The sequence below is a fragment of the Oreochromis niloticus genome, linkage group LG19 (genome assembly GCF_001858045.2).
Source record: "Oreochromis niloticus isolate F11D_XX linkage group LG19, O_niloticus_UMD_NMBU, whole genome shotgun sequence".
In the NCBI taxonomy this organism is placed as follows: Eukaryota; Metazoa; Chordata; class Actinopteri; order Cichliformes; family Cichlidae; genus Oreochromis; species Oreochromis niloticus.
Genome location: NC_031983.2, coordinates 12,667,800 through 12,690,948, shown reverse-complemented (window position 1 = coordinate 12,690,948; position 23,149 = coordinate 12,667,800). Strand labels below are relative to the sequence as shown.

The window sequence follows — 23,149 nt, the reverse complement described above, 5'->3', positions numbered from 1 at the left end:
CAGATCCTAAAGCATGAAAGCAGCTCCAGACCATCACACTACAACCACTGTGTTTGACTGTTGGAATGATGTTCTTTTTATGTTAGTTTTACTCCAGATATAACATGACATCTGTTCCATGGTTTCTCCACTTGTGTACAATGGCTCTCACTGTGGTTTGCTGGAGTCCCATATCTGTACAAATGGCTTTGTAACCCTTTCCAGACTGACAGATGTAGATGATTTTCAATTTTGGTTCTATTTTTGGATAACGTTTTTCCCTTAATAAATGAAATAATCATTTTAAAATACTAAAGCCCACTAGTGCTACCCCTCACCCTCCAAGTAGATGTACCTGTGGTCTAAGTTTGAAGTTTCTGGGTGACTTTCTTCTTGAGTTCTTGGATTCACAAGTGTTTTTAAGAAAACTTGACCTCTGACCTTGCAGTCATATGACCTTGACTTTGAAGTCAGGGTCACAGAGAATCAAACTCTGAGATTTCTAGTAGCGGCACCAATAGCATCGATTTGAGAATGTTCACAAAGTTGGGTTACCATGCCAACCACCCTCCCACCAGGGTGACAACAATACTCCATCAGCTTTGTAATCCCTTTGGTTATCCTTGTCTAACATTAACATTTGTTTGATGATGAAACATTTAAGTGTGGCAAATATGCAAAAGAAACTAAAACAAAAAAGATTTTAAAAAAAAAAACAAAACAAATACTTTTTCATGTCACTGTACATAAGGAGAGTGTTTCTGATACTATATGATTGACTATCATCCATCTGCAGCTTGGTGTCAGCTCAGTCATGCAGCATAAACAGTCTGTTGGTAAAGTGACATAAGACCCCATTGGTGTGATGATCAGATAACACTTTATCTGGCTATCACTTTCTCACTTGCTGTGCAGCTTGAAGTCTGATTAAGAGGAAACGAGTGTTTCCTGTGTTTGCTATATATACACACGCACACACACAGTGGCACTGTGCCAAAGATACAGTAGATGGTCTAATACAGGACAACAGCTTCCTAATGAGACAGCAGTTACTACCCAATCGATTGCTTTGGCATGAAGGGCTGTGAAGGTAGTGGCAGAAGTGACAAGGGAGAGCAAAGACGATGGCAGCCAAACAGCAGGCAAAAATGAGTACAGGATTAAAAAAAACAAACCAAAAAAAGCCCGGAAAAATGAATGAAGCAATCCTACCATCAAACCTAACCTAACCTGCTGAATCTGCTGGTTTCATTTGTTGGTATAGTAACATCAGCACAAATAAACTACAATAATCAGGCCATAGGCAGACCAAAGAGAAGTTTGTAGTATTTTCTTAAAGCAACAGAGCAATAACAGCAGTGACATTTTGTTTTTCACACCTATAGTTTGTTTACTCTAGTGTGAATCAGCTGATGAATTTGTTAACTTTCAATCTCTCTCTTGTTTGGTTTCTTTTCACACAAAGAAAAATATAAGTGCACTCCAAGTGAACCAAAAGTCATCACTACAAACCACGTGAGAACGTTCTAGACTACTGGAGAAGACGGAGAGTTTCCGTTCATTTTGTGGTTAGTTGGTAGCTCATACCAACCTTTGCACATCTGTAGTACCTTGCTGCATCTTAGAGGAAAAAGCATACGTGGCTTTGGGAAGTTGTTTTAGTTCAACCTTGTAACGTACACCTGGTAGCTCGTTAGGATCAAGGTCAAATCACATTCACGCCATAAATGAACCGCTGTGAAGTTCATTTTGAACCGCACTGAGACCACTTCCTCCGAAGGGTCTTGGTGTGATTACTGTGTTCACACCTGCATAAATGAAATGCACCAACAGGAAAATGAACCAGAGTTCAATTTAAACAGAATAAACACTGCAGGTGATTAAGAAATTCAAACAGACCAGAAAACGACAAAGGAAAGAAAGCCATCACAGAGGTTTCTGTATCTCCTTCTTTGCCATTTGGCACCGAGTGAAAATTTTTATATCTCTACACTCAAGTAGATTCTGACCTGCTTGCACAGATACAAAATGCCCTGGACACACCAGGTTAAAAAAAACTGTGTGTGTGTGTGTGTGTGTGTGTGTGTGTGTGTGCGTGTGCGCGTGCGCGTAGGGGGGTGCATGAAAAGCCAAAACAACGCCAAGGCGCACCACAAGTTGTGACTTAATTTTTGGCATGCATTCTTATTTACAAGGACAACAAAGGCGAGCATAAACTGCCAACGGAAACCATGACACTGGAAAATGGGTACTGCTGCACAGGGATGAAATCCAACATGGTTTGGGAGTCGAGCTGTTTTGGCTTAATATCTGTGACTGACGAAACCCAAACAAGAAGCAAATGTGGGTGTCTGTGTCACCATTTTTAAAAGCTGACTTTCTATCAAAACTACTTGTTTTGAGATCTATGTGTAAAAATGAATGCTAGTTTAGCAAAACCAGCAGAGGGTGAACTGTTCATGTACGTCCCGATTTAGGAAGAAACATTCTGGGAAATGTAGAAAAATAACTTAAGTAGAAATGGACACTTCATTACATAACATTTCTTGTATTATATAACATTACATAACATACTATATACTGATAATTGAACCATAAGTAAAATCAAATAAAAAACAAAGCACATTGCCATAGCTTGAAACTGGGACATGCCCTCTGTTTGCAGGAAGTCACTAACGTGATACTGTAGGAAGGAAGGTTGGAGAGAGTCTGAAAGCACACTGATGACAAGAACAGAGCTGCGGGATAAACAGAGGGGTGACTCACCAGCCAAAGCAGAAGAGAGCCAAGTAGAAGCCCAACAGAGTGGCCACCACATGTCTGATGAAGGGACTGGTCTTACTGGGATGGAGGTAGATCCGAAACCAAACAGCCATCAGCAGGGCAAACAGCTGACATGCCACAAAGTTAACCTGCGCACAGAGACACAGTAATGAATGATAAAAATGCACGCTTTTTCTGTGTATCACTTGCATTTGAAAGATTAATAGTAGAAGACACTGAGCATAAAACAAAGGTGTGGTCCACCTTGGCAATTAAATTGTCACTCATAGTGAAAAATAAGGCAAAAAATATTCATCTATTTATGAAAAAAAAATGAATATAATATGAGTCTGACAGGTCATAGCTGGGTTGGAGGGTGTTCGAGTGGGTGTTTGAGACCTTGTTTCATCTCCTAATGTCTCCAAATGGCACAGCAAAGAGGCTTTACACCAGTCAATAGTGAGATTGACTGAATCCAGTGGGAGGGGGCAAAGGAAACCTCTCTGTTTGATTAGTAACACCAAACACAGGTGGAAGATAGAAAAGAGATTCTTATACGGTATTGATCTGTCTGGATTTTGCTACAATTGTGACAACAGCCCAAGCTAACCTTGTAATAATTGTTTGACTCACACTGTCTGTCATCATTATATTTCAAGTAGTGTTGGCTATGTTGGCATGCCTTTAAGTATACAAAGTGGTGATTAAGGATCTATGATCATTTTAACATGCGCAGGCAACACTGAACTATTTTACGCAGTAGCACATAGTTTTTACCTTGCCAGGAAGTCAGGACAAAGTCCTTGTGTGTCATACACTGGTACAGGACACTAAATTATCTCTTCGTGTGTGCTGTAAAACCTCTAACCACACTACACAAATGCTACATGAACATGCCTAAAACATTATGAGAAAGGACATTTATTTTACTGACACATATCTTGCAAACATCTCATAGGGTTTTCCCTAAAATTACTATTGAGGCAGTGCATCTGAGCTAAATAAACAATAAAAAGCTAACTGCTCTCTATAATGTTTTGTTGTCCCACGCTAAAGCCTTTCCTCTTTCTCTGACACACGCAGCAGGGCAGCAAAGAGGCAAGCCCAGGTGAAATGAAGACTTTACAACACAGCTTAAGTACGTGCAATCGGCCTTCACAGCCGAGTCTTTTACAGTACTTTATTAAATCACCTTCATCAAGATTAAACAGAGAATATGAATTGTTCCGCACAAGTTATAAGAAAAGCTCTGCACGTAGTGTTACTGGTAACTTAATGTGCCAATTATCTTCACATAGCTGATTCTTCCAAAGCTAGTCGTGGGCCAAGGCAGCAGTCGATCCCCTCTGGCAAGGTGACAAAGAATGACTGATGCTCATGTAGCCTGCAGCGGCCATGTGTTTTGTGAAAAGACTTTCAGTCTAAAACCCCCTGGACTTGACCTCTGTTAATACTGATGAATTTATGGGCTCAGTCACACACTTCAAGGCATGTTAAAGAAATCTTTAGGTCCATTTTGTATAAGTTTCATAAAGCCATTTGCCATCAACACCAAGAGGACGATGGCGAAAACACTCATCAAGGCTTCATAAAGAGACTTCACTAACGGTGGGTAAACAGTGGGCGACATCATTTATATTGTCTATGGTTCTTCAATGTTTTTAAACTCAATGTTATTCCATGTCTTAAATATTACTGTGTTCATTGACATTTCAATTTTTTCTTTTTTTCTTTCCAATCATGTTTCTTTTTTTTTTCTAAACAGTGATTATCTTAAAAACTATTTTTAAAATCGAAATAAAGAAGAGGATGACAGCATAGCTAGCTAGAAGCTTTACTGTGAATATGGGGAGAAGAAAGAACCACCACACCCTCACCTCTGCAACCTCAGAACCTAACCTTATGATATCTTTAATAATAGTTTTTCCATAACGTCATACGTTTTCTGCAACATAGAAGCATGTCATTGCACATTGCGCATTTTCTTCATATTGTGCAGGCCTATTCCACATACCATACACCCTCACAAACGCAAAGCAGAAGGCTGCACGTTAACTTCCTTATTGCCTCTCCATCTCTGCCCTCAGCCTCCTTTGGCAGATGCAAATGAACTACAGATACAAAACAAATTTCAAACATCAGTACATTGTAAAGGGAAACAGACTGTTAAGCACTAAGCCCGCATTTGTTTGATGGCACGTTAGGCGATGCATGTCTGAATACATGAAAGCCCGCCAATGTATATAGGTCATGTTAACAGATCCGTCTGGCCAGTGAACGGTAAAAGACCAGTAACACCATGAGCGCCATCCATTATCTATGGATCCTGCATGATTGATGAGAGAGAAAGGGAGAGGGACAGATATAGCCCTAAGTACTAAAGCCCTCACGTCTGCAGGGCTACGTAGCCACAAATCATCTGCAGCATTAGCCTGAGAGTTTCATATCAGATGCTAGTTGGTTGAGAATATCAGGGCTTTTGTTTCTTCATGCGCACACAGACACATACACACAATGTATATGAGCCTCAACAATAGAAGCTACCCCGCTTTGTTCTTCTATTGTTACGAGTGATATTGTTTAAAAGGGGGAAACCAGTTGGGACTGAGATGAGTGTAATTAACAAATAATCAAGCAGGAGAAGCTAAAACAGATGGCTGTGTGCAGGTCCTGATGCTGCTACTCCCTGAGCTTAGCCCAAAAGCAAACAAATCCAAGCAATCCACTGGGAAGAAATGTGTCATTTTAGCTCCACGGCTGCCAAAAGAAGACTATGAGTCATTTATCTGTCTCATATGGATGAAAGACAAACAACCGCACCTAGCTGTGTGCCAATAAAGATAAGTTTTATTGACACTGTGAAAAGGCCCAGTTTCAATCTAAATCATCCCCTGACCTATAGTAATAACCGAGTGGCTTCTGTTTCTGTTGTTGCTCTTCTGCTCAGAAACTCTAGCGCAACAAATTTGGCAAAATTAAGCCGCAGTTCATTTGCAGATCGCTTCTAATTCTCTAAAGCTCAAGCGCTAAAAATAAAATAAGATGCCCTAATGTAATGACAAGAAATCACATTAAACCGACCTCCTCCGACTCCCTCTCCACCCACCCCTTCTCATGCAAGCCTCTTTCTTTACACAGTGTTTAGCCGGTCCACAGCTTCGGATGTCGCTTCACACTTTGATTACCTTCAAGCTGCTCACTTGCTGAATATGACTTGTGTGCCTGTACACCGGCCCACCGGGTAACAGGCTGATTTGCAAAGCAACAAACAGCCCACATTTTACTATAGTCACTGATTTATCCAAGTGTTCCAGTAAGGCAAAAATAGCAGGTAAAGTCAACTAGCTGAATGTTTCTGTGGGAACCCAACTAGTTTTAGGAGCGTTTAAATGTGCAAGACTCCAAAGAGCATTGAAAGTTTGTCAAACCACAGGTATGCATCTTAAATTAGATCTTAGATTAGTACAGCCACAACCCATCGACTCTGGATTTGAACTGAAGGAAGTACAACGTCCTTTGCTGCCTAGCTGGAAAATCAACGAGTGTGAATTGGCCCGTCCCCGGATATCAAAATATTGCTTTAAGAGCAAGGAAGGGGCGTGGCAGACAGACAGACAGACAGACAGCATTGTTTGAGTCAACAGCGAAGTGGAGCCGTGGGTGACTTTTTGTGGCGAAACCTCAAGTGGGGCAACTGACAACTGTCAATCATTTATTCTTAAACTGAAAACCGAGGAATGAGATTGCAGTTGTTCACTTATTACGCTTCCAAGCTGTTTAACTAGGACAAATAAAGATTTCTTATTGAAAATGAGAGCATTTGCATTCATATTCTCACAGCGTTTCTGCACCATATGTTAGTTAATCGGAATCCTTTTATAGACAAAAGCCACAGCTTGCAGTACCTCTCACCACTCAGTGCTGTGTGTTCAGCTCAGCGGGAAGATATATTATTATTGCTCACAGGTCAATTACAAGAGCTCCTGCAGAATCTGTGAAATCATGTAGGAGATTGACATTAGAAATTAATGCCAGCAGTTGAGAAATAAGCTGTCAGAGAAAACATAACCATTTTCGGAACGGTTCTTTCACCCGGGCAGCACTTACATAACGAGACCAGATGCCAAGCAAACTTGCTACATTTCACTCGCAGATGTGATTTCACACTGTGAACGGACACCGTAGCATCTGTGATTTTTTTTTTTCTTTGCTTTAAAAAGGTGCTTTCAACCAGAGCCCTCTGCCTTTGACATAAATCTTAGGAATTCTGGGATATGTAGGAACCAGTGTTCCCTCTGGGTTGCATGCAGTACTTTGCAACAAAGTTATATCGTTATAGAAGCCGCCACATGCCAAAAAGAAAAGAAAAGCAGTATCAGACTTGATAGTCACAGGATTTGTTAAAAGATTAGGCTAAATGTGTTTTCTCTCAGCCTGGGATGGTTGTTTATTGAATAAACACTTTGCAGAAAACAAGCTCCTGTGCCGAGGTACGTTGTTCCTTCATTCATAATACATGGATCCCCTCTTCCATTATTGATTCACTCTGAAGTCAACCTTACCCTGGGGTACAGCACTCTTATTGTTTCAGAAACTAAGGCAGAATATCTGTGCTGCAGAATCGTTCAAGATTCAAGGGGATGAAAGAGGAGAAAATGCTATTCTGGATAAATGCACTGCATTTATGACAAGAAAAAAAATGGGACACAGACCAGCTTGGGAAAAGGGGAGGAAGACCCCAAAAACAAAAAGTTGCAGATCTGGGATGCTGATAAGGTGCCATGTCCATGCCTGCCACTGACAGAATATTTACTTCTGAAGCTGAGAAGTGGCTCCAATGAGGCCCGGTGAGAACCACTGTGAAGCTAAAGCTCCTTCCATCCTTTGTCTTCAGCATACAATGCCAAACAGTGATGTCTCAGCAAATCAATCACATGTCATTACAGAGTGTACAGATCACAGAGACAGGCAACATACGGATGTTTTGATAGGTAGCAAGTGCCAGTGTGCAGCCAGCGCTTAGGGGCCATAAGCTGTCAGGCAGTTCCTCCTGGCAGCTGTGGCACAGGGCTCAGCTCAGCTCAGCTCAGCTTAAAGACGCTATATTATAGACTGACACAAACTGGCACAGGGAAAGAAGCTGAAGGGAAGGCAGGAAATCACTGTGAATGCTGAAGACAGATAAGCCTGTTTCCTGAAGCTCATTACTGAGTCAAACCCAGTGTCCATGTATGGGTGCCTGCGTGCATGTGAGGAAACATAAAGGCCTTCGAGGCTGATCTTTTTCCAGTTTTTCCAGTTCGTTTATCACCAAAATGATATCCTCACCCACAATCTGGATTTTAAAGCATGTCTATAAAGCAACTACTTCCCGCTCTGTTCAGGTTTTTATCTGTCTCATCAGCCAGGAATTTTGTGTTGGAGAGGAGCTGCAGCTGAGCAGGGAGGCTGTGAGGAAAGAAAGTAGGGATAGCACAGGAACGAAGGGATGGGCGGCAAGTCCTTTATACTCTGGGCAAAGATGATCTTTTTTCTATTTTCCACAAAAACAACAGTAAGAGACTGCAACCATGCTAACAGCAGTTTCACGCTGCCTTGAAACACAGTTATGCTTTGAGCTAAATGTTAACATTAAAACAATGATGTCACGCTCACAAGTTATGCAGCTATAGTGTTTACGGTCTTCACCATCTCAGTCACACAGACCTAGAAAACAGTCAGTGACACCATCGCAATGTCTGGTCCCCGAGGAAAATATCCACTTCCTGACTGCTTGACCAGTGGTTCCTGTTGACCATTCACTTTGACACTAAAAGTTCTTCCTCACCACTCAGCCAACATGCTTAAAAAGGTGCGAAATTTACTTTAGCCATTTCCTGCTTCTGTTTGCATTTTTCCCCCAAGTTTCACTGCTACTCAGTGAGGAGTTGGACACCTTTGCAGACTAGTCGGCATCTTCCATACAAACCGCGGGCATTCACAGTGCTCTAGCATTTAATGACCAAACCAATAACAAGAAGATTTTTGGTGCAGCACTTATTTTGTAACTAGTTTCACCAACTGCCGCAACCACTTGCCAACCATTTAGCAACCAGTAACTGCCAATGGGTCAAAAGGGTTCTGAGGTGTTACTGATTTAGCATGCTAACATTTGCCAAGTAATAGCACAGTCACACTAAAGAAAATAATGGCTGCAGACTGTAATGGAAAAAACTGACTTTTTAAAAAATTCAGAGCAACTGACTGACAGACCGACACTGACATCCATATCACCTGTGTGACTAACTGCGGATAAACTCAGGATGTGATTAGTAGTGTTTATGTGGAAATCTACATGTGGGCTATGAGGAAACCGATGACAGGCTCAAAAGGCTCACAATCACAGACACACGCCTCGGGTAAAAAGCACGAATGCTAAGCAGAAGTGAGAATTTGCATAGAGTCTACTAAAGTGCTTATTTGCCCACTTGTGTCAAACTGTGTGTTATGATAAGAGTGGGAAAAATGCAATACAAAAGGTTCCCGTGGGTTACCGTGAGAGATAAACATCTTAAGACTGGCTTGATGAGTTTGACCTGCTGTCTGTTGGTGCTAACACCTTTTCCATAGATGAGATCTTTGCTTAGGTAATGACAAAATTTCACTCTAGTAAGCCTAAGTAGCACAGGTACACACACACACACACACACACACACACATACACACTCACAGGGGTAATATCACTTTTCATGAAGAGTATTCCTGTCCTCTCCATGTGTGTAGTCCGTGTTTAACATCCAGGGACTAAAATAGTTCCTTCCTGCACAAAGCCTCCCTTTACTCGCTGTGACGGGTGAGTTCCCATCTCAGCATGTGTGTGCATCTGCTTGTGTGTGTCTACACACACTGAGAGATAAATTTAGACAGTCATTAGCATAAAACCCTTTTTTCCATGTCATTAAGTAAACCCACCCTTCCCCCCAAACACTCCTCCACCCATACAGCCTAAGCGACGCTACAGTCCCGCTCCGCACAGTCTCATTTGATTTCAATCAGCTGTAGTCCACAGTGACTCATGCAGATTCGAGGGGAGGGAGGGAACCAAAGCCTCGAAGTTAAACTCAACTAGTTCCACAGTCTGCATTCGATGCAAAGCTGTCTGCGGAGCATATATGGTGCACCACACATACACTGTCCTAATCCTCTTTAGAGAGTGGTGCAGTGCAAGCAGCAGTTTTGCAGCAGTTTTCATGTTAGGTGACAGCGAGGAAGAGCACTCATGTTTAATTCCCCGGAAGATTAAAAACAGCTGACGATAAGAGTGTTCGTAAACGTTACAGAAAGTGGGGACAACGAAAGGATGACAGAGGAAAAGAGACGAGGAATTTTCTTTCTGAAACGGAGGTAGGAAAATGAAGAGAAAGCGCTAAATATTATACAAGAACAAATGTTTCCTTGCAAATATGAGGCAGTAAATTTCAATAAGATGTAATACAGTGAGCGCCATCCTCTGCCACTCTGCCCTGTCTATACATGTAAGTTGTGCATCTACCAAACAAACTCTCTGCGGGCAAATACGTGGGAAATGTCATGACTACTTTAGCCTCTGCCAGTAAATGTGCCACAATTGGTCATGGCTCCCAGAGACAAACTAACGTGTGTGTGTGTTTGTGTATGCGTGTGTGTTTGCTCAGCGCAACGAGGTTGTGCTGACAGTATGAGAACAAAAGGGGTCTTGTTCTTTCAGCCAACAAAAACAAAGCTTTGACATGTTTTGTGACACTGGCTATGCCTCTTTGCTAACTCGAATTAAAAAAAAAAAAGAAGAAGGAAGGAAAAAAAAAAAAGTTTGACACTTTCACAAAGTCTCACTTAAGTCAGTTCAAAAGGCTGTCAGATGAATAAGATAGCCACTGAAAACTGTGGCATAGAGGCCTCACTCAGAGCCAAGCCCACTTTTTAGAACAACGCCATAAACTCACCGTGTTGCCCAAGGCTACATTATGTTGGAAATAATGAGGAAAGTGTCATGTGGATAAGGCTAGCCTAAAAGAAGTGTGCACTGGTGCACAAAGACACGCATAAACAGAGACGTGTTAAAGCCTGCAGTGTGGCGCTTTCCCCCTCGGAGCTGATCCACAGATCCCAGTCAGGCTCTATGGTCACTGCTATTAATAGTCGAACAATCAGACATTCCCCACAAGGTACAAAGCAGCACTGGGCCAGAACCATGCTCATGGTATGTGTGTGTGTGTCTTCAGGAAAGTGTTTGAACCTGTCCCAAGCAAAGATTATATGGCAGCTTTTAGTCATCAATGTCATCTGTGCCCTCCCAAAAAAATCATCGTGGATCGCTAAGGAGGTGTTACAATGAAGTTGTGCTTCCACAGAAGCACTGACCTTGAGCTCGACCTTCATGCCATCCATACTGTACACTGCTGAATCAATGCAAACTGAGGAAACAAGTCAAGTGCAGTCTATGGGTTAGATGTATTAAATGGGCCCAAATAGTGTGTGAGTGCAGTCCCCAAATAGGACTCATAGGTGTGGTTAGTTTTACGGGCAATTTACAAAAGTTGTGCTGTTTTCTAAACACAGGCGTAGTCAGTTCATTTCAAATCAAGCGCAAAACAAGACTTCTTTTTTTCTATGTTAAATATCGGCGCAATTTGGCGTAAATTGCACGTCGTAAACGTCAGTAAATCAGTTTGCATGCTTGATTTCTAATATTCTCCTCCCTATATTTTGCACCTTCAGAAAGGAACTCCCAAAAATGCATAAGCAACAAGGTCAGCTGCACAAAAGTTTGTTTTATGATTTTGAATTTGACAGACTTTTTAAAAGTATATTAACTCAGTTTTGTCAATGGTAGCTACAGCTTCCTTTCATTTAAAACATCAGTAAAAATAAACAACAGCAAACTGCAAGTTTATCAGAGTACACACGATGGTCACGTCACAGTCAGAGCAACCAGGCTGTAGCATTTATTCAGACATCAGGTATCCTATATGGTGCCCGGGTGTAAAAATTAAAAAATGCACACATAACCCTCCTTAAAAAATGCATGCAAATAATTATAATGATTAAATTTTGCTAGTTAAGAACTGCTGTAAGGGTTTAAAGAAGCTGTATTATTATCTTATCTCCGTCATATTACCTAAGGGACCGACTCCAGAGCCTGTTCTCTGGACGGCTGCTGTTTCACATGAGTGTGTGTACTGATTCATGAATGCAAAATTGTTGCAGTTTTTAAACAACAAAGTATATGCGATGAAAATATACATGAATACATTTTTTGGTGTAATTGATTGCATGTCAAGTTTTGGCCCAAGGGAAAAAAAAATACTGGGCTGTTGCCCACACAGGTCACCTCACTTTACTCACACAGAGCTGCTGGGGAATTACTAATAAAGATGAGCTAGTTATATCTCGAGCGTCTAAGCAAACTTTAATCACCACCCTCATGTTGTTCGAACATGAGGCCACAGCTGTGTACATGGAATGTGCAAAGACAGCATTTCAAAGGGAGGGCATGCTGCCATGTGTGATCAGCCTTGCTTTAATAAGCCCCTTTAACACTTTAAAAGTGAAGTAGAGGAGCTGGATCTAATCTTAAAGACGTCATATCAAGCCAGCAATTAAACTAAAGGTGGCTCTGTTGTCTCTGACTCAAGCTTTCCTTCAGTTTTTAGCTTGTAATCTGCATGTTTCTGAAATGCTTAATTGTGGAAAAAGTCCTTATAGAAATGCCTTATTTAAACTTCCCCACCCCCACCCGAGAGCTATAATAAATTCATCTACAAGAGCATGACAGCTTTGACAAACACTGTCTGAAGGCCTTTTTTTACTCAGTGAACCAGCTCTGCAAAGATTTCCTGTGTGTAACTTTTAAAGAAAGCCTTTTCTTCAGCCGACGAGGACCAATGTAGAGAGTAAAACAGCCTAAGAAAAGAGTGACCCTAAACTTGCCACAAATAGTCAAATGTATTCAAACCAGTAACTGCTTGATAACACTTTGCAAGTTAAAGGAAACTGGCACTGACCGCTGGCATCGCCACAAATAGTTCACAAGAATTTGCAGTTCATATCAGCAACAGAGGATGCAGGCTTTATTAGCTCGGCTATCGGACCTACCAGCACAAAAGACGGGTTTTTGTGTAAAGTTACAAAAGACTGTAAATGCAGGGATAATGTTACATAAGCAAGTTAAGTAACCGACATTAGCTGGATGGATGAATGTTCTGTGGTTGCTCTTCTGTGGCAATACATTTCTATTCTATTACTGATGGTCGCTGAAAGAAATATCATCTGAAACCACGTCCCCCTCCACAAGTGTACCCTACAGGAAAGTAGAAGTGGAGTTTGTGTGTAGACGCGCTTGTTCTAAAATTATCAACAGTGTGTCTTTGATATCTCTTTGTAACTGAGAGAGAGCAATCAAATGCTAGAGAAACCCAAGCAACTGCGGCCACTTTCTATATTAAAAATAGCAATAGGTGCAACTCAGCATGTGCAGAGTGGCAACTGCTAAAATGTTTCTGAATGGACAAATACGATCAGCCAGGGATCTTACAAGCAAAATGGATACAACGGCTCTTTCTAAATTCAAGGCTGTGCTATCCTTCAAAATGTATCTAGAACCTGTGTTACAATGCTCGGTCAATTGGTGCAGAAGTGACTGGCTATTAACAGAGGTTGGCAATGTGACAGGAAACACTCGAGACTGCTTTGATGCACATGTACATAATGTGGCGAAGCTTCAAGCACAATATGCTTTCATGTTTGCAAGGCGAGGGATGACAAATCTAGCAGACCATGGTAGACTAATTTGTAACTTTGTCAGCTGAAGTGTGCACATAGCATTGTTCACCTTTAAGTACAAATTAAAAAGCATCGTGTGGCACAGCTAATCAGGTTCAAGGGAATCGATAGCAGAAGGTGCTGAAGAGTGAACGTGATGAATCAAGTCCCACTTTTCAAATGACAATACAACTCATACTTTTTTAGTCAACATTTGTGTTGACTAGTTGGAATGTACAGCCAGACACAGGCCTGGTGAATGTGACTGTCTTCCAGTGACGGTCAATTCACTGTATGCCCACTGTGCAAAAGTCTTCAGCCACCCCTTAATGCTTTATTTTTTGAGGAAGATGGGGAAATAGGTACAACAACGTAATGAGATGTGCAAACATAGATGGAAATACAGTTTATAAGGGAAGAACAGAGTTTGTTCAGCTTACGAATAAACTCTCCTTGGCAAGTTTTCTTGTAAGTTCTTTAAGTAGTCTTCGGGACTAGTTCTCCAGGACATTCAAAGCTCTTCTTTGGATCTTGGCTGCCTTTTGTTCTATTCTCTGTCAAAAATGAGCTCACACAGCTTTAATAATGTTTAAGTCCGGGCTATGAAGAGGACAATACGTGACTGACAGTGTTCCATTTTGTGCTTTTTTCCAGGTGGTTGCTTGGTGGATCAAGTTTGACATGATCCCCAACACCAATGGCTTAAATACAGCCTCCAACTATGAGCCTCCACTGTGTCTTACAGGTGGCTATAACCAGTGTTGTACCTCACTCTTGACCACCTCTGCACTGTAGGTGATTTGAACCACAAATCTCTCATTTGGATTCATCACCCCACAAGACCTGTCGCCACTGATTTGCAGTCCAGTTCTTGTTTAATTTGGCATACCTAAGCCTTTTTTCTTTTTCTTTTTTTTAAACAGTTTACCTTACTTTCTTGGCATTATTGTCCCACTGAGACCAATAATGATGAGGTTTTGGTCTAGATAAATCAACTTAAAAGGTTTTCCTATTTCCTAAGGACATGAGTTTCACATACTCTTCATCTGCTGCCCTTTCAGGCAGGCCTGCCACTTGGCAAGAGAAAACAAACAGGTTAGGGTAAAAGGACTGGACTGGAAATGAGTAGAAAAAGCAGGCAACTTAAAATACAAGCTGGGATAACTATTGTTCAAGACTACTTTAATAAATTAAGAAAGTCTGACTCCCTAGAAGCAAAATATTAAGAAACATATGGTGCAAGACTTTTGCACAGTACTGTATGTTCTCTCATTTATATTTATATTGGATGCATCTCCTTCATCTTGTTTGACGAAATGAAAAAACTGGCTGTGGAATTAATTTGACATTTTATTTGTCCGAGGAAGCACTTGTACTTGATAAGCTTGCAGAGAATATATTTAGGCGCTGCTTCATGAGTTTTAAATTTGTTTATATGGGTAAAAAAAAAAAAATCCTTTTTTGCTGTGCACCACTGGATAAACTGACAACTATCATTTAATTACTTTAGGAAACTGAGAAAACTTTCCGAAGCTGCAAATTACAGCCTCGCTCACTGACACCCGAGTAAGACTGTGAACTTTGCCTTCACCATCATAACCTAAAGCAGATCTTCTCAGATGGGTCTTGCTTGGTCACATAAATTCACATTCAGCAACATCAAATTTATAGAAATTTGACAAGCCTGTAATTTGAAACAGCTAAAGCGAGTCCCTGAAAATATCTTCTCTGTGCCACCTATATGCTGTGCCACTCAAGTACTAAACTGGCACTCCAAGCCCGAGAGTGCAGGCTTTTTAGAAACCTAATCCACCCTCACAGCACCACACCATTACCAACAGAACTAATGAGTTAGTATAGCTGAGTCATGTGTACATCCACTTTTGTGGCGAGCACTTCAGACTGAAGAGGAGCGACAGCTGCACAGATTTCCCTCCCTTTCTCCATCTAAAACCTACCTGCTTTGCTCTACCATGCAAACAGCAAAACCAATAACAACAGGCATTAGTAGAAAAACTACATTACAGGATATACGGAAATCACTCGTGTGTGTGTGTGTGTGTGTGTGTGTGTGTGTGTGTGTGTGTGTGTGTGTGTGTGTGTGTGTGTGTGTGTGTGTGTGTGTGTTTGTCTCTGTGTGTGTAGGACATAAATGCCTTGTATCACACTTGACTGATGCTTTCAGCCTAATGGCTTTGCCGTTCCATGACTGCATTTATGGTTAGTAAGAAATACATCCATACCCATCAGAGTTATCACTTCAACCCTAACACAGGATGAGGTCATGGTGAATACTGAGAGTGGAAGAAAAAGGGAGGAGCTCCAAGTTTTGCTCAAAGATTACCAAAACCAGCTAACCAGCGAATCTCCAGACAACTTAAGAAGTTGGGAAAATGACTTGAAAGGGTAAATAAAAGGGTGACAAAGAAAGCATGTACTGCCATGCTATGATGATAGAACGCAGGTTTGCGCACAGTTTGGCTCTCTATAATGTAGCAGACTCAGTGAGGGAAAGAAATATATGAAAGGCAGCGGTAGAATATTAATCGCTGTTGAAAAGAAATTAAGAACAAATGGTCCAAAACTCACAAGAGGTCCAACAAATTTAATTTTCCCTAATAACATTTAATGGAACTTAATCAGGACATTACGGAGGAGAAGTACTACAAAATGCAGTTTTAGTAATTATACTGATTAAGATGTGTAAATTGGAAAGCTATGGGCTGATCCTTCCTCTATGGTCAGATCTTCTACTTCTCTGGATTTTGCTGTATGTCACACTTATAACAGATAAGTGTCATAAACACATAATCATTATGTCTAATCGCATTTAGAGGGAGCTTGTCTGCTTGTTATTATTACTGCGTCGCCTGTTATCAGCCACTAACAACAAAGCATTCCCATATTCCCAAGGAGGAATTACACATGCTTGTATAGTTGATAGCTAACCATAATAACGCACCAGCCGCTGGCACTGTGTTACAGAGAGCTAAGGGACCGAAATCAATTGAAGGGATACAACTCCCAAGAGGTCAGCCAATTAAAGACAAAGGGGAGGTAGGGAAACTCTAACAAGACCCAAGGGCTTAAAATGAAGACCAGAAGCCCCAAGGCAGGGGACTCTGGGAACTCAGTCAGTGGCAGGAGACTTTGGAGAGGAGCAAACATTGGATTTTTGAGGCAAGGCTTATCCAAGCTCTGCTATCACTTTGCTAAATGAACTGAAAGAAGCAAATGTTTGCTTTAAGGCTAATAAGAGGAACATTAAGTTCATTTTACAGGAAATCAGAGGTATCTGGAATGATTTCAAGTCCCCTTTCAAGATCCCGATTTCTACACTGTAGATGTGACTACTTTTATATGCTTTCAAGCCTCAGTTAAACGTATTTTAACCTAACCATTAAACTGAATTGTGCCACTGATTGCAGGGAATTGACAGTGGATAAAAGAAAAGTGGGAGTCAAACCCTCAAGCACTGTGTGGGCTCAAAGGCCTTACAGTACAGTAGCTGGGTAGGCAATTCAGCAGCAGCAACAAAAGAAAGCTTGTTATTGTGATAACAGACGTGTCCGTTGACTGTGACAGACTGCAATCCAATATGTCGCACAAACAGAAGATTGATTGTACAGCCGGGCCTTTTGGGAGCACAGGACACAGAGCAGAGCCGCCTGTACACCGTGAGCCGATACCCCAAAGACTATATCTTTATATCAGACGGTGCACAGTGAAATTACCACTGAGCTACAAAGCCTGCATGTTCACGGAATACCTCTCAGCACGGGTACAAATGTTCTGCTATTTCAAGATGAAACGACAAAGGTGAGAAATTGATACTTTTGTGGCTGATCCATCAAATCACTGGAGACTAGAGAGAGTACTGTGTAATCCATCAGACAGTATTTCTCTGCATCAAGAGGCAGGACCACTACGGTCTACTGACACACTCACGTCTGCAATAATCAGCTGAAATCTCAAAGCTGTCTCTGAACCTGAATATATGCAAGCTCCTGCCTCCCAGCTTTAAAGGTCACTGCTTACATTAAAAACATCTCATCCAAAATCTCCACTGAGTGTTCCACTGAATATTTGAGATCTATAAAGACCTTAAGTAAATGAGCAAAATGCCTTTCATTAGTGAAGTCATGCCAGTTGTGGCAGTGTAGCCTATGACTGCACCACCTGCAAAACACAACACGGTACAGTTGGAAATTTCCACACTGCCATGCTCCTCTGAGACATCCCACACACCTGCACAGGTGGTAGTGCCGTCAGCCTTTTGAATGCAAGTAAACTTTATCAAGTCACATCATGTTTACCCAGAACACTGAAAAGAAATGCAAAGTATATCATGCGTAAACTATGTAAACTTAACAATACAACAAGATGATTGGTTACAGACACAATCACCACCCTGTAGTTTTAGCCACTAGGCCTGAGCGCTGTAAGGAAACAAAACAATAACACGCTGTAATGGCTGCATCAACCATCTGTGTACCACAAAGATGGCATTTACCGATGGCAGTGGATGATATTTATCTGTTGCGTCACATCTTCTACTAGTTGGTGGGTTTGTGAAAAAAAATCTTCATTTACTCATTTTATGTTGAGCTTTTGTCGGTTGAGGCACCTTTTTTCTGATTTTACATGATGTGCATGGATTTGTTCCCGTTTTATATTAATAAAAAAAAAATCTATTAAATTCTAGAATTAGAATTAAATTCTATTATGGCATGGCCTCTACATGGAGTCTCTCACCAGGCCTCCAGCTGCTGCATATTGAAACAGCTGCAGAAGGAACATCACAGCTGATGCTGCAAGTTACAAAGGTCCCTTCTAGCTTCAGTGTCATCAAAAAGAGGAAAATTGAATTTGGCCATTACCGAAGTCGGTTCTGGTATGGAGTCATACATTTATAGATGGACTGCATAATTCATTCAACTGGGTTATTTTTGATTTTCTGTCACTGAGCTGAATGATGATATGGACCCACTGAGCCTTGATAACAAGCAAAGCAGCTGTGAGGTTATGTGAACTGGACATTTCAGACTGAAACTGGATCTGCGATGCCTCGACCTGTTTGACAAAAAAAACAAAACAAACAGGACATGCAAACATTACATCCAAGAGATTAGATTTGATTTATTTACCCACCAACTCTGAAAATGGCAGCTAAAGCAGCTCTGCTTAATTGTGCAAACACGTGATAGAACACTAAGTCCTAAAGGGAATAAGAGAGAGCAATAAGTGTCCAGCGTCTTAAAAGTGGATATCTGAAACTAAAACAGTTTTTCATGCTTCCTGATAAAAGGGTTCTGTAGACCAGTCGACATAAGAAGACTGAGTAGGAGGAAGATGGGATGGGGATGATTTCTTCATCTTTAAGACTAAGGGCATCAATTTGTACTAGATATGGCACAGTTTAGGATTTTGTAATGTAATTGTGTGTAATCTTTTCTCCTATAAAAACCCTTGAATCACAGTAGGTGAATAGTGTTTGTGTGGGCACACAAAATGCAGTGGGAGGTCTTATTCAAAGTAGTGCCGGCATGTTACTGACAGAAGGCGGGCAGTGTGTGATGGAGAGAAAAAGAAGAGAGAAGGAAAAACATAGTGTCATTTTAGATTTTACAGCTTCTGTTATAGCTCTGAGACGAGCCAGTGCCGAGTAGTGCTAAAATACAGGGAGGTGCTAGACCAAAGCAGGTGTCGATGTCCACGGGACCGCACGGAGTAGAAATGGAAATGTAGGTATTTTAATGCCAAACTCTGAGGTTGAAACATGCTAAATATTGCAGGATACAAGAGAATAAAAACCTCAACAGCTTAGCATGAGATTTGGTTCCAGTCAGCTACAGATTCCTTTAATAATTCTAAAACTTAAAATACAACTATTGTAATAAAAAACAAACAAATAAGTTTGGATCCCACGGATGTACATTCCTTACTTCATGTGACTGAGTTCTCAACACATGACACTCCCTCCAGAAACTGGTTCAGTTTAGAGATGAGAGAAATAATGGCACATTCCTGTCTCCACATGTAGCTTCAACTGAGGATGAAAGACTTGTTTACTGCTTGACACAGCAAGACAAGGAGTTAAACATTGGCTAAGCAGCTGTGTGCAGGGTCTGCCAATGGAGACGCAAACCACGTAGTTTATTCACAAGTGACACATTTCGTGATTCTGGACACACAACTAGTTTGTGTAACAAAGTTAAATTTTTACTTTTAAAATATGGTTAAGCACTAACACTACTGCTTGGCTGGGGAAACAAACATCCCCCACCAAAAACCTTCTATAATGACTTCAAGACTTGCATGTGAAGAAAAATGCATGGCATTAGGAGCATGCCAAGCTAGGAGGAGAACATTTTTGGGGAACTTTTTTTATGCTTTATACCACAAAGTGTTATTCAGAGTAGTTATGGCAAATGCCGAAAGCAATGTGGGGAATAAAAAGTGAATCGAGGTTTGATTTCAGATCACAATTAACAAAAAGAACATTACCTGACATTGACAAGGAAGGTAGCAAGGTAGTTATTTCGGTCAGTTGGACACCCTCACATGTGAGAACAACATCATAGTGTAGCTCAGGTGAAGCAATATTGTTCCTAGCCACAGTGGCACTTCAACGAATGACAGTACGAGTGGATGAGATTAGAAAAGACACAAAAATGGGCCTCATCTGACTCAGACTAGTCAGAAGCTTTTACAGACAACCACACCATCTCTGCTGTCCAGAGCTTTGAAACCACCATTACAGATCATTATGGACTGATCCACCAGAGTTAGTGGGTGTGGTGCATGTGGCCCCTTTTTTAAAAAGGGCTTCATGAGCTATGATTCCTACAGCTATGAACCTAAAATAAAGCCTGACATCATAATCACATGCCTGATTTTTTTTTAAAACAGCTCACCTTTAACTATACAGTGATAGACTGTGTATGTAAGAGTGAAAAAACAATGCAGCGGGTTAATCGTTGCTGCCTGCATACTGACTCTTTAAGGAATATTTAAGTGAAATTTAAATACATTTAAACTAGTAGACCTCAATTAGACTGGAGGACCCGATGGAATATTTAAGAGATACCAGTTTGGAAAAGACTGGATTAGGATCTGGGCATCGAAATAAAGACACAAAGGGCATTACCGCTAGTGTAGCTTGGCTAAGAACTAGCTGATGGTGACAGTGAACCACCAACTGTGATTTGTGTGTGTGTGTGTGTGTGTGTGTGTGTGTGTGTGTGTGTGTGTGTGTGTGTGTGTGTGTGTGTGTGTGTGTGTACTCGTTTTCAGTGAATCCGCAATGTATAAATGCTAAGCTAACGATTTGGTAGTGCGCATCACCAGCCTCTGCTAACCTCAGATCTACGGATGCTTCCTAACTGTGAGAAATATGTATCGTAACGTACCTTTCGCTTCACCGATCAATTTTTTTCTTCATCCAAACACATACCTGGTCAAGAGGGAGATTGATAATTTCACTGAGCGGCTGCAACAGAGTGGATCCAGTGCATGATGCTGTCGTTTGGGTAGCCATGCTTGGACGGTGTCCGTAAATCCTTTCTTTTCCTTTCCTCCCCTCGGTTCACTTCGCTCCCCTGGGCTGCTGCAATGACAAATACACTGCCGCCACCGCCGCTGTTCCTGCCGCTGCTGCTGTTGTTGCGACGAGCTGTACTGTTGTCATCCACGGCACACACTCAACGAAGAGTACACAGGCGGAACGAGAGAGTTACCCGTATGTTCTTTCTTGCAACTCGTAGCTATATATGTATTAGCTACGAGTTGCAAGAAAGGAGCACGTTTGAAGTTTTTTTTTATTGTATTTACGTTTGAAAACTAAATCACGTTTAAGTGTTAGCCCGCTCTCGCCTTACACAACATGCTAATTATTTGCATTGAAGAAAAGTGGCAAGAGCGGGCGCAGTTTAAGTTGTCCTAAAAAATGAATACCCACCGCTATTTATTCACGAACAGAGGGTTGTTTTTGTTTGTTTGTTTTATCTAACGTTTAATATAATCTTCGTTCAATTTCATTAGCTCAAATACGACACAGCGGTTGCTACTTTTGAAGGCTAGCGCGTGAACTATCTCGATTGTACAACACCTTTGATGACAATGAAATCGGTGTCGGTGTGGGTGGAGAGATGGCGACCCAGCCCTCCCTGACAACATTTTTTGACCCCTGTGTGCGGAGAACGTGAATCTCATCATCCAGTCCCACTGTTGTAAATCGACCCCGCATTTGGATTCGCGGTCCTCGAGGCAAATTTAATTTAAACGTGAGGGATGCTGCACGCGCCGCCCCCCTCCGTTCCACTGTCATTTACACCATTCCACACGCGGAGGGGGAGAAAAAAGCATGACGTAAGGGGTGTTTTTGGTAATAAAGACAAAAACGAAGCTGGTGTAAAAAAAAAAAATAGGAAAAAAAAGCAACACCTCTATCTCAAATATCAGCATTGGTCCTTTATAGCGACATAAAAGGAGGTAAACATGACTTTGTAAGCGGTCACCATCTGTATAACCTGAGGGTGGTTATAAAAAGATTATTATATTACACTTAAGTAACTCACGGGATATTTCTAACATCAAAATTATGTAATATAATATCGCTCAAATGTCAATATTTGCACATTTCCTTTTTATACATGCTAGATACCGTTTAAATGTATAGTGCCCCTATTACTTTTCACAATGTCAGTCATTATTTTCATGATGAACGTCATTGTTTTTATTTATTTTATCACTGTTGTGTATATAAACTTTTTTCCGCTTATAGATTATGAATTTTTTATTCTTTAGCCTGTGGCTGTAACAGTCATTTCCACTGCTCTATTTGATCTTTGTTTTCGATTTGAGAATGTAAGACAGGATGTTGTCTTTCACTTTCCACTGCATCATGAGGCTGAAAGGAAAACACAATTGAAGTCGAGCAATCTGAAAGGTGTGCAGGTGCAGCCTTGCACGTTATGAAAATGATGTGTTTTCCCAAAGGCTTTGTATATGCCTTTTGTATATGAAAATTAGCAAACCAGAAAAGTCACACAGCTACTTTTATTCTCCGTCTGCTATCAGCGCCATCTAGTGGTTCCCACTAAATTTTCCTTTTACCCTGCTTAGGTATAAAGTATCGGATATATATTTAAAATGGGTTTATAATTAACTCGTGTACATTTTCACTGAAGTGTTAATCATAGTGTATTGTTAAGTTTTCCTGAAATAATCCGGTTATGTTTTGTTTAAAGCGGTAAAGCTGGTGTCTGCACCTGGCCACAGTAGCCAATAGAGGGCAGCGCGTACTCATAAACAGCAGCTCATTCGCTTTTTCACTAGTCCTGCAGTATATGAAAACTTTAGGAGTTAAAGCTTATGTATAATCCCAGTATAGTAAACATATTACATTTTATTAAGTTTATAAAGACACAAAAACCATGTGCTTTTTGGTCTCTAAATAATAAAGGTAACTTTATATATAAGAAATACAAACATATCTTAATGACACTGGTACAAGGATCGGCTTGACTGAGTTAAATGCATTGCATAGCATTGATCAGATCAGACTCATTCAGCATGGCACAGCTCAGTGGACTCCTAAAGTGCTTCTTAATTAAAAGCAGGGTGA

At 41.0% G+C, this 23,149-nt stretch overlaps 1 protein-coding gene across 1 annotated transcript in view; it reads right to left on the bottom strand.

Moving 5' to 3' along the window:
• Nucleotides 1–21,394, bottom strand: part of mboat2a (membrane bound O-acyltransferase domain containing 2a) — a 40,516-nt gene extending 19,122 nt beyond the window's left edge. Inside the window, exons 1-2 of the mRNA XM_005477089.4 lie at nucleotides 20,978–21,394; nucleotides 2,746–2,891 (exon numbers count right to left, since the gene is read on the bottom strand). Of these exons, the coding sequence (XP_005477146.1) occupies nucleotides 2,746–2,891; nucleotides 20,978–21,061 (230 nt within the window). The 5' untranslated portion in view covers nucleotides 21,062–21,394. The remainder of the gene's footprint in view (nucleotides 1–2,745; nucleotides 2,892–20,977) is intronic.
• Between the last annotated feature and the right edge of the window lie 1,755 nt (nucleotides 21,395–23,149).